Consider the following 13,059-nt stretch of genomic DNA (forward strand, 5'->3'; position numbering starts at 1 on the left):
CCCCAGCCTCCCCAGCCCACAAAGTCGCCCCGCCCTCCTCTGAGGCCCCCACTTCCGGGCGATGCCAGGGCCCGGAAGCTGGGGCGACTAGGGAAATGGTCCACGTCACGTGAAAGGGAGCACGCACCAGGAGCTCCTTGCGCCCCCTGGTGCACGCATGCATCCTCAGCCAAGATGTAAAGCGCTTGCAGTCGCCTAGGCTCCCAACCCCAGTGCCTAAGGCAAACGCAACAAAACGGAGGAAAAGTACTTGAATAGTGAGGGCTTGCCATAAACCACCCATAATTTATGCTTGCCAGCATAAAATATCATAGACCTGGCAAACCGTCTTTACTTACTAAACTAACTCCAGAAAGGAAAAATCAGAACCAGGAACTTCCCCTCATCCCTCTGATGAAAAATGGCATTGTGGTTTGGCGGGGTGGCTTGTTCCTGTAATCCTAGCACTTGAAAGGAAGAGGCAAGAAGATGAGTTGAAACCAGCCTAGAGTTCCTAGCCATACTGGGATATAGAGTAAGAACCTGAATCAAAGAAAACTTTCTCCAGGCTGAAGAGATAGCTCAATATTTAAGAGCATTAATGACTCCTCTTCCAGACCATGCAAGGCAGCTCACAACAGCTGGTCCAGGGAATCGATGCCCTCTTCTGGCCTTCTAAGGCACTGCCTACTTGTGCACAGATGTCCATGCAAACAAAACACCCATACACAAAAAAATAAATCTACCCAAATGATAGACTGCTGCTGTAAACTGCGCTCTAAACCCACATAAATGATGTAGTACACACACGCGCGCGCGCACACACACACACACACACACGATTTTCTCAAATAAAACATAACGACATCATTCAACGGGGTTGGCAATTCCTTGAGTTTAATCCCCTGCAGGAAGATGTTTACCACCAAATCTGCTGACCTGAGTTCCATCCCTGGTGGAGGGAGAGGACTACCCCAAATTGTCCCAAATTGTCCTCTGGTCTTTACGCTTGGGATAGTACATAGAGCACACCCACAAATAAATACATGTAAAATAAATAAAAAAGGACTGGAGTGATGGCTCAATGGCTAAGAGCATAAACGGTTCTTGTAGAGGACCCAAGTTCAGATCCCTGAATCCACAATGTGATAATGTGCAGCTGGGTTACTTTGTGGGCTCTTCGTTTTCCCATCCTTTATCGTCCCCCCAACTCCCCAATCTCCGTTTCACCCTCAAGGAAAGAGGGGAGAGAGAGAGAGATCCCTGGAACCAATTTCTTTCTTATTTCTTCTGTCAGCACAACTACTAACAAACCAAAACCAAACCTCCTGAAAGACCACCAACCACAAACCAATCTATCGGGGCACTAGCATTTATATACCCAGAATGCCAAAAGTCACACAATCGCAGAAACTATCTGCAGCTGGCAAAACCATGCTTCTGCTAGAGTACCAGGCAATTCATGCACAGCTGCTGTGGATACTGCGAAGCAGTCCCATATCCCACGCCTGGGATTAAAACTAAAACACATTCCTATATTTCCATGTTGACTAAAAAAAAAAAAATTCTCAGAATTCTCAGTACAATAATGGGTCGTTCACAACAACTTGTAACTCCATGCCCTCCTGTAAGGGGGGCAGGGGGGTGTCTAGCACCTTCTTCTGAATTGAGGTCACTTACAGCCACATGTGCACATCATTTTAAAATGATTTTTTCTAGTATAAAGATTTATTGTGGTGGAAGGAAGGACTTAGAAGAGGGGTAGAGGCAGTGAAAGGGGGGTGAGAAAGACAGGAAGAAAGGCCAGCTGGGAACATGTGGGAACAGAGAGAGTGAAGTCTTAAAATTACATTTTAAAGAGAAACTAAGGCAACTTATAAGTGGGCTCCAAATATCAGCAAACTGAGTTATAGGTGCAAAATGATTGGTGTTGAACTAAAAGAATATCACTATTCACATACATTTGGCCACTTGGGACACATTTTCCCTCAATACAATTGTCATAGAACTAAAAAATTAAAAAACTAAGTAAATCATTCAATGGGAGGAACCAGAAAATAAGCTTTAGAGAATCAGAATAGCAAGTCAGCTATCCCTCTAGTTAATCTAGACACTGGTTTACCCGTCACAGCCTCATTAAAATATCATCTTTGCCTGCATCCTCTATTCCCTGAATGCTCGAGCATATTAATATTCTTTTCATGTTTACTATATTGAATGGACCATTCATTATAAGGCAATGTCTTTAGAAAGTTTTCAGGTGCCGGGTGGTGGTGGCGCACACCTTTAATCCCAGCACTTGGGAGGCAGAGGCAGGCTGATTTCTGAGTTCGAGGCCAGCCTGGTCTACAGAGTGAGTTCCAGGACAGCCAGGGCTATACAGAGAAACCCTGTCTCAGAAAAAAAAAAAAAAAAAAAGTTTTCAGGTTTGCTGGGACTTCAGCAAATACTAAACACCTCCAAATTCCTTCAATATGGGATCAACATATCCTTAATGAAGTCACTAGGTAAGACCATAACAACTGGACCTGAGAAAATGACTCTTCCATTAAGAGAACTTCCCAGAAAGGCTGACAACCGTCTGAAAGTCCAGCTCCATAGAAATAGAAAATACATAATTCCATTTCAGAGTAAACTTAAAAACAGGGCCTACGGTATCCATCTTAATCTAACAATATTTCATAGTCCCTCAAGGAATCTTAAAGGATTGCTTAGTGCTTCTGAGGTAAACTATCTCAAGTCTTCAGTCACAGAAATACATAACAGAGAAATTCATTTAGTGACCTCCCAGCTCCAGGTAATTATAAAATCCAAAGTAATGTGTTAGGTTTTTTTTTTTTTAAAGATTTATTTATTTATTATATGTAAGTACACTGTAGCTGTCTTCAGACACTCCAGAAGAGGGCGCCAGATCTTGTTACGGATGGTTGTGAGCCACCATGTGGTTGCTGGGATTTGAACTCTGGACCTTCGGAAGAGCAGTCGGGTGCTCTTACCCACTGAGCCATCTCACCAGCCCCCAATGTGTTAGTTCTAACTAACAGTTTAATTAAAGGTAGAACTTGCCTGAATGAAGCAGGAAAGCAACAAGGTTCCAATATTGTAGGGACAAAACTCAACTTACTGCTTCATTTTTTCTAGTGGTCATGGTAGTGCTAAAATCACCCATCAAGATGGGTGTGGTGGCGCACGCCTTTAATCTCAGCACTCGGGAGGCAGAGGCAGGTGGATTTCTGAGTTCGAGGCCAGCCTGGTCTACACAGTGAGTTCCAGGACAGCCAGGGCTACACAGAGAAACCCTGTCTCGAAAAAACAAAACAAACAAAAAAATCACCCATCAAAGCCAGGTGTGGTGGCACGTGCCTTTAGTACCAGCACTCAGGAGGCAGAGGTAGTGGGAAATTTGTGAGTTCAAGGCCAGTCTACAGATGGAATTCAGGACAGCCAAGGTAGAGAAACCTTGTCTCAAAAAAAAAAAAAAAAAAAAAAGGAAAAACTACGTACAAGAGAGAAGCAAGCTGGGGGGTTAGGTCAGTAGGTAGGGCATTTGCTGCCAGGACCTACATGGTAAAGAGCCTACCCCCTTCAAGTTGTCCTCTGCGAATTGTCTTCTGACCTTCACATGTGGACTGTGGCACATGTCAATACAACACACACATACATACACACACAAAGTAAGTAAATGTAAAATGCCACATAAAGTTGACAACTATCACTTACCTGACAGAAAGGACAACTCAAGAGAGAGGGACTGTGACGGGGGAACTGGAAGGAGGCAATTAGGATGTAGTGATTAATGGAAAAAAAAAAGAACATTACCTCATCATAATGAGTGCTAGCTCTGAGCTCAAAAGCTGTACAATCTAAGGTGTTAAATGTATTGTTTAATCAACATTTCAGATTGATCTGTATTTGGATGGATAGTTTGAACATTTCTACAGATCACATAAAAAATGTTCTAAAGCCGGGCGGTGGTGGCGCACGCCTTTAATCCCAGCACTTGGGAGGCAGAGGCAGGTGGATTTCTGAGTTCGAGGCCAGCCTGGTCTACAAAGTGAGTTCCAGGACAGCCAGGGCTATACAGAGAAACCCTGTCTCAAAAAAACAAAAACAAACAAAAAAAATGTTCTAAAATGGGCTGGAAAGAAGGCTCAGAGGTTAGGAGCACTGACTGCTCTTCCAGAGGTCCTGAGTTCAATTCCCAGCAACCACATGGTGGCTCACAACCATCTGTAATGGGATCTGATGCCCTCTTCTGGTGTGTCTGAAGACAGCTACAGTGTACTCATATACATAAAATGAATAAATCTTTTTTTAAAAAAAGTTCTATCGGGCAGTGGTGGCCCATGCCTTTAATCCTAGCATTTGGGAGGCAGAGGCAGGTGGATTTCTGAGTTCAAGTCCAGCCTGTTCTACAGAGAGTTCCAGAGCAGCCAGGGCTACACAGAGAAACCCTGTCTTGAAAAACCAAACAAAAATAAATAAATGTCCCAAGTTTTTTGTTTTTGTTTTTGTCTTTTTTCTTTTTTGAGACAGTGTCTCAACTATGTAGAGCCTGACTAGCCTGGATCACTGCAATGTGATCCTCCCTGCCTTCCTGCCTCAGGAGTACTGAGATTGAACGTATATGCTACCACACCCAGCTTAAATTTTATCAAACAGAGGCAGAGGCAGAAGCAGAGGCAGAGGCAGAGGCAGAGGCAGAGGCAGAGGCAGAGGCAGAGGCAGAGGCAGAGGCAGAGGCAGGCGGATTTCTGAGGTCGAGGCCAACTTGGTCTACAGAGTGAGTTCCAGGACAGACAGGGCTACACAGAGAAGCCCTACCTCGAAAAAAAAAACCAAAAAAAAAAAAAAAAATCAAACAGCATTAACATAGTTATAAATCTTGAAAACTATTTCTAGTAAATAGAATATGAAATTCCTATCAGATAAACTGCTAAAAGCAACAGAAATTCCATGTTCTGCTTATTAAAACCATCTTCTGACGGCTGGAGAAATGGCTCAGCAGCTAAGAGCACTGACTGCTCTTCCAGAGGTTCTGAGTTCATATTCCAGCAAACAGATCACAACCATCTGTAATAGGATCTGACACCCTCTTCTGGTGTGTCTGAAGACAGGTGTAGTGTACTTATGTATTATAAATATTTTTTTAAAAAAACATCTTTTGCTTATTAAAACATCATAAATTATATAGACTTCAGCTCTTAAAAAAAGGAATGGAACCTGTGATATAATTAACATTTTGTTTAGTTTACACCTTAAACAGGAAATTCATTGCAATATACTAAACTCAGGACAATCCTCAAACCTAAAGGTTATATAATATTGCTATAATTACAGAAAAACAACAGGAGAGGCCGATGAGCATCAAAGCTTATCACTTTAAACCCACGACTAACAGACAGCCTTTATTTCTTCAGCAACAGTTAAGTTATTAGGAAGCATGACAGATCCTAAGGATTAAAGATTATGCTGAAAATTTAGCACCTAATTCAGATGAATATGCCATACAGTGTAAGGAGGTAGTAGTCTTTAGCAAACCTAGTTCATACAGGATCATTACAGGATCATTATCCCTTTGGGTTTGGTGACAGTCCAGTCTCTAAGCAGAAGGGAGTTAATGACAATTTCAAATTACCATGAGGGAGAGAGCACTAAGCACAACCTATATGGCCAATGACCCAGTGGGCTCCTAAAACAGCTCTGTGGTTATTTCTTCATTCTCTGTAATTTCAGCTTACTATAAAGGTGCCTTCCTGATCATAAATTTCCCTCATACCACCTCATAGTGTAAAAAGCCATTTTAAGAGACAATACAGCTTAAATAAATGAGAAGTCACCATGCTTGGCTTCATTTACAAAGAAAGAAAACAAAACCTAGAATGAAGGTTAAGGTACTTTATTTCTTTATTTGTTCTTCAATCTGCCATAGTATAATGAGTACATGATTCTTTGACTTGGCATTCACTTATGAGTTGGTTTTAAACAATTCCTTGATTATTGTACCAGCTGGCACAACTACTGATCTCTCCATTCCTTTGGGGTGACTCTGCCAACAGGGGACATGTTCCATTCTATTCCAATTTGTGTGGCTGTCTGTAAGAATTAAAAGGCTGTCAGTTATACATATTTAAACCACAGTACATCCTCAACTTGGAAACTATATCTTCAAAATTACAAAGAAATTTTGTCTGCTCCTTAGTTTAACAATAAACAGCAACTCACCCAGGATATAGTGCTTTACATGGCCATCAAAGCAAACTGCTGTCCATTCTGAGCTGAAGGAAATGTTCTAAATCTACACTGTCCAATATAGGAGTCACTGGCCACATCTGGCTGTTAAGTGCTTGGAATGTCTGATGGCACACACATCTAATCCCAGCACTCAGGAGGCAGAGGCAAGCAATTCTGAGTTTGAGGGCACCCTGGTCTACAGCATGAGTTCCAGGACAGCTTAGACTATACAGAGAAACCCTGTCTCCAACTACCCCCAAACCCAAAAACAGTACAGGGAATGTGGCTAGAAAACTGAAGAAATGAATTTTGAAATTGTTCTTAAATCAAAACTATATTTTAGAGCTGGAGAGATGGCTCAGAAGTTAAAAGCACTGACTGCTCTTCCAGAGGTCCTGATTTCAATTCCCAGCAACCACATGGTGGCTCACAACCACCTGTAATAGGATCTGAAGTCCTCTTCTGATGTGTCTGAAGGCAGCTACAGTGCACTCGTATACGTAAAATGAATAAATGCTTTTTAAAAAAAACATATTTTACATTTTTCTCTCCCTCTAAAATATTGCTTCTATCAAGCACAACTACCTAAGAGAATTCATTTATTTCAGTATCTGACAAGGCAAAAGTACAGATCATTAAAGGTACATGAATATGCTTAGCTACAGAAGACCATGGGTTCAATCCTCAGAACTAATATTAATAGTATATTTCATTTCAAGCAAGGGTTGAATTATCCCTTTTGTTTTATTGAGCCAGGTTTGGTTCAATGTGGCCTAGGGTTACCTTAGACTTGTTATGTAGCAAAGATGTCCCTAAATTCTTGATCTTCCTGTATCTCTACTGTTGGGATTACAGATGTGTGCCACCTCATATAGCCATCTGTATCATTTACACAGAAATATATTTATTAAAATTCCAAAATCACGACTTTTAACCAGAAAATAACTAGAAAATAAGTTGTTAGACAACAGATGTAGAACCCTAAAATATGGAAACAAGGTATATTTCATCTATCAAGAAAATTACATTTGAGTTTTGGGGGTTGTTTGCTTTGAGACAAAAAGTCTGCTATGTAGCCTCAGCAGACCTGAGGCTTGCTATAGCTCTAGCTGCTCTTACTATTCTTTCGGTCTATCTGCCTCAACCCCCCAAGTGCTGGCATTGCAGCTGTGTATCTCCAACCAGACTGGCTTGTGCCTCAGCTTTGACTACAGAATTTTAGAAGGAAATCCAGTCACTGAAGTATATCTAGGAAGGTGACTCAAAATATCAAAATCCAGGAATTATACAACGAAAAACCTGGCCAACTTATCTATAGATTTTTTTCATCATAATAAAGATACCATGGCAATGTTGTTGCTGTGAATTGAACCCAGGGTCCTGTCAATGTTAATCATGTACTTTATAACCTATGACAGCAATCTTTTAGCTGATGTCATATGGAAATATGATGAGTCAGAATTTCTCTACTGCAATGAACTGATGTACAAATTTCGAAAGGGAATATATTTAACTCAAAATTAGAATGTTCTAACTGTTTTAGAGGTAAGCTCTCACTATGTACATTATATAGCCCAGGCTAACCTCATACTTGCAGACATATACCACCATGCTTGGGCTCCACAAGTAAGATTCTTCTTACAGTTACACAAGACAGAAAAGGGCTGCCTTGCAATCCAACAAAAACTTTGTTACTGGAAACATTAAGAGGATGAATGAATGCTGAATGCAAAGGAAGACACACACATTGGGTGGATGATCAGATAGTCTTTCCAATCCTTCCTTAACTAGAAATTTAACATTTTCAATACATAGACTAGATGAGACTAAAACATGTCTAAATTTAAAAACACTGAGCCTGAGATTATAGCTCAATGACAGAGCACTTGCCTAACATGTGTGATACCTTGAGTTCAATCCCTAGAACTGCAGAAGAAATAATCAACTAATAGTACTTACATATGTCCATGTAGAAACACAGAAGATGGCTCCACCTGCTAATATAGCATTCCCATATTTGTCATGGAAACTAGGCGTCCTCTTCTGGTGGCTCTGCCTTGCCACCACTTGCTGAATGCTTCGAACTTAGAAAAGAACACAGAAGTACATGGATCAGTTATCAAAATAAAAACACACAACTGCCAATACGGAAAGCAAAGGTAGTGAACTCTACAGACTACTAAATGTTAACCACAAGAACAAATGGTTGGGTGGTAGTGGCGCACATCTTTAATCCCAGCACTTGAGAGGCAGAGGCAGGCAGATTTCTGTGTTGAAGACCAGCCTGGTTAGAAGCCAATTCTAAGACAGACAGGGCTACACAGAGAAACCCTGTCTCTAAAAAAAAAATCCAAAACAAAAACAAAGAAAGAACGAACAGAAGGTTAGACAGACGGACAGACAAGTAAGCACCTTCTCAAGTGCTGTGAAAGTAAAACCAACTGCCAGGCTCACACCTGAAGGCTTAGCCCTTGGGGAACTGAGATAGGAGAACTGCTGCAAGTGCAAGGCCAAACTGGGCTAGACAGTGAATTCTAGGCTACCCTGATCTCCAGTTAATGACTCCAACTCAAAAAAATAAACAAATATGAGGACTAGAAAGATGACTCAGTGGTTAAGAACATTGACTGCTCTTCTAGGGGTCCTGAGTTCACTTCCCAGCAACCACATGGTGGCTCACAACCATCTGTAATTGGATCTGATATCCTCTTCTGGTGTGTCTGAAGACAACTACAATGTACTTACATACATAAATCTTTAAAAAACGAAATAAAATGATAAAGTGGCACACGGACAGAAACATTTAAAAATACAATAAAATGTTGACACATGATGGTAAATGTTCTTCATACCAATTCTCATTTTTTTCTGCATTACTGAAAATTTTCACAGCAAAAATAAAAATCAAATGTTTATCACCTTAAAATTATGCCCCCAAACTATGGTAAGCAGGATTTTAAAATATTTGGTAAAGAATAAGGTTTTTGACTATATAATACGAGTATATAAGCAGGCAAGCACGTGGAAGGTGGAAGCAGGAGGATCAGGAGTCAGCCTCAAAAAACAGAGTAGAAAAAAATGTTAGGGCTGGTGAGATGGCTCAGTGGGTAAGAGCACCCGACTGCTCTTCCGAAGGTCCAGAGTTCAAATCCCAGCAACCACATGGTGGCTCACAACCATCCACAACGAGATCTGGCACCCTCTTCTGGAGTGTCTGAAGACAGCTACAGTGTACTTACATATAATAAATAAATAAATCTTTAAAAAAAATGTTATAATAGAGATTTTATCATCAGGTAATTTCTAGCCTAGAAGCGAGTATTATATGTGAAGACATGATCTCTGTTGTACAAGAAAGTAGAATTAACTCAGCATTTAGGCAAGTAGGATTTGTAAGTGGGTAGGGGTGCAGGGCGGAGGGAGAGTATAGGGAACTTTCAGGATAGCATTTGAAATGTATATAAAGAAAATATCTAATAAGAAATAAATTAATTAGAAAAAGAAAAATGGAATATCGACAGAGATAGATAGATCTACTGTACCAGAGAGCCAATCAAGTTTGGATGAAGAACAAGGTTATAAAGGTAGCTTAGTAAGGAATAAAACTCGAAAGAAGTGGTAAATACCAAGAAATCAATAGGTTTTTTTTTTCTTCAAATCTAGACACCACCTCCTTATTATTTTAAAGGTCTTTACTGTGTGTCTTTTCTTAAAGATTTATTTATTATATGTAAGTACACGGTAGCTGTCTTCAGACACACCAGAGGAGGGCGCCAGATCTCATTACAGATGGTTGTGAGCTACCATGTGGTTGCTGGGATTTGAACTCAGGACCTTCTGAAGAGTAGTTGGTGTTCTTAACCGCTGAGCCACTTCTCTAGTCCCTGTTTTAAAGGTCTTTAAAGGTACTTACAGACACAGAGGAAAAACCAATGTTGAATTGAGGTGCAGCGGTTTATAGCTGTTCTCTCAGTACTTGGGAGGCTAAGGTTGAAAACTATACTCAATTTTCATACCTGGCTGGGCTGCAGGGTGAGACAAACTGCTGTTCTCTCAATAATGTTTCTGGCTGGGGAGAGCCTGGATTCTGTGGCAAAGCTTTGGGTTCAAATTCTATCAAATCCTCCCTCACCCCCCAAAACAAACAACACCAACAACACAAGCATCAATGGTCTCTACATGGTATAATCCTAATAATTCCTTAACCATTATATTAGCTGTTTTACTTACCGTTCCACTTTCACCTTTAACCAGCCACACCCAGGGAAATGTAGCGGGATTGGTGTAGTGCTTGCTAACACTTCAGAAGCAAACACAATTAGGTCTATAAAGGTGGGAAGGACTTTCAAGCCCAGCACTTGGGAAATGGAGGCCAAGGATCAGGAGTTAAAGACATCCTTGGCTACGAATTAAAATGGCAGGCCAACCTAGTGTACCTGAGACCCTCCCTCAGAAAACAGCCACAACCGGAATAAGCAAATTCGTAAACATTCCATAATCAATTCTGCTCCAGAACATTTAAAAGGGTGAGTATGAGAAATAGAAACACAACAAAATAAACTAAAAAATAATCTTTTTGCCTGGTCTCCAGAGCAAGTTCCAGGTCAGCCAGGCTACACAAAGAAACCCTGTCTCAAAAAAAAAAAATGACAAAAAAAAACTTTTCCTACAGTATTTGTAAAGTCCCTAAGTCACTTAAAGATCAAAGATCAAAAAAATTGAGATTACCAAACAACTGTTGTTTCAACACTCTGATTTAACAAGTGGTCTCCCCTCTATACCAAAATAAAACAAAACAAAAACAAACAAAAAACCCACCCAGTTTAGTGGCCAGAGATTGGTTAGTGATCTTCGACATAGGTATTACTTACGAACCTGTTTTACAAAAACAAGTGTATAACGCTAAATCATTTCTCCAAAGTGAAAGAAATAATAAGCACAGCTTGTAGCAGATGAAAGATCAGTTGGGCTCCTTTTTGTTTTTTCAATTATTCCCAAAGTACTTCAGTACTTAGAACACAGCATTTATCTAAAGGTAAAATAAAACTAAATCCACGGCTAGAAAAGCAAGTAAGTATTGTGTAAGGTCACCTTCATTCACATTACTGAAGGTCACCTTCAGGGGAAAGCAATTGCAAAAATGAATTTTTTTCTTTCCAGTCCAGTGTATTTTCCATATATACTGCTAGTCTCAAATTTCCACGTACCTGCCTAACTTTAAAGCAGGAAAAAAAATGACCATGATTGTTTTCGCTTTAGTTATTATTCCGTTAATAATCTACAGATGACTTCTCCAAAGCTGCCAGGGTTAAGGTTTTCAACCCCTTGCTATGAATCCAGATGCGGTAGATTTAGTTTCCTACAACCGTTATTATAGGAGATCAGTTCTTCTACGAAAATACACTCCCAGAGCTAAAATTTAGATCATCGCTAAAAGAGCAAGGTGTCCGCCAAAGCGTTCTTCCTGGAAATCATAACATAATTCTTCCTGGAGAATGCATAACGAGGTTAGGAACACAAGGACAGGATGATAAAGCCACTGTCACAGCTACCTCTGTTATGGCTAGCTTCCCTTCCCAGTGACTGGAGACCACGCAGGGGACCATGCACCTAGAATTAAAACCGCAGGATTTGGGGCGGAGGAAAAGGGCAGAAGAGCACGAGGACAGCCGGATCCCGGGTGTTGTAAAGAACTCGCCCACATTCTCTGCTCACCTTGGAGACGGCTTAATGCGTTTTTGGCTAAGGGCAACATCGCGGAGACAAAGATGGAACTGCGGCGACTATGCTGCTGCCTTGGTGCAAATTCACCCCAGCTACCCTTGCGAAGAGTCCTGAAAAACAAAATGGCTTTCAGCAGGGAGTCCGAACGAGAATTGGTGAGATGTCGCGAGATTTAGGGGCTGACCTATAGAAATTGTAATCCTAGTTCCTGCGAGGAAAGAGGAAGGTCTTTGGGAAATGTAGTTTCGAGCTTGATGGCTGCCATAAAGTAGTAGTTACTAAGCAAGGAGGTTAACTCTTTGGACAAAGATTTAGGACTCTACAAAGGAGAGCTGAGACACCGACCTTACATAAGGCACCAGCATCAAAATGGTGCTAAAACTCCAGAGGATTGGATCTAGTGTCTCATTTCCAATTACAGTCCCTTCAAATTTTTTCACATTCTGTCTCCTATCACCTACACTAATTGGTTTAACCTTTATTCTTTTTTTTTTTTTTTTTTGAATTTTTGTGGGGGAGTTGAGACACGGCCTCTCTATTTAGTCCTGGCTGACCAGGAACTCTCTATGTAGACCAAGCTGGCCTTTAACTCACAGAAAAAGTCTTGCCTTTGCCTCCCAAATGCTGGGAGATCAATTGACCTTTTCCCTAGGGATTCCAGTTCATGTACATCTGGCAAGAATACTATATACAAATGTATCTTCTTAAGAAATTCTGTGCCCAAAACTTAGGATACCCAAGATATAAGATACAATTTGCTAAACGCATGAAACTCAAGAAGAATGAAGAACAAAGTGTGGACACTGTGCCCCTTCTTAGAATTGGGAACAAAACACCCAGGGAAGGAGTTACAGAGACAAAGTTTGGAGCTGTGATGAAAGGATGGACCATCTAGAGACTGCCATATCCAGGGATCCATCCCATAATCAGCTTCCAAACGCTGACACCATTGCATACACTAGCAAGATTTTGCTGAAAGGACCCAGATATAGCTGTCTCTTGTGAGACTATGCCGGGGCCTAGCAAACACAGAAGTGGATGCTCACAGTCAGCTATTGGATGGATCACAGGGCTCCCAATGGAGGAGCTAGAGAAAGTACCCAAGGAGCTGAAGGGAACTGC

The 13,059-nt window shown here is 40.9% G+C and overlaps 1 protein-coding gene across 1 annotated transcript; it reads right to left on the reverse strand.

Moving 5' to 3' along the window:
• Positions 1 to 5,862: 5,862 nt before the first annotated feature.
• Cox7b (cytochrome c oxidase subunit 7B) lies at positions 5,863 to 12,092 on the reverse strand. The gene is made up of 3 exons (XM_021153343.3): positions 11,929 to 12,092; positions 8,173 to 8,297; positions 5,863 to 6,075 (listed from the first exon to the last, which is right to left on the reverse strand). Exons 1-3 carry the CDS (start codon positions 11,966 to 11,968, stop codon positions 5,998 to 6,000), a joined length of 243 nt encoding a protein of 80 aa, XP_021009002.1. The 5' UTR covers positions 11,969 to 12,092; the 3' UTR covers positions 5,863 to 5,997.
• Between the last annotated feature and the right edge of the window lie 967 nt (positions 12,093 to 13,059).

This window comes from Mus caroli, unplaced genomic scaffold, assembly GCF_978045245.1.
Source record: "Mus caroli unplaced genomic scaffold, Mus_caroli_1 scaffold_5, whole genome shotgun sequence".
Classification (NCBI taxonomy): domain Eukaryota; kingdom Metazoa; phylum Chordata; class Mammalia; order Rodentia; family Muridae; genus Mus; species Mus caroli.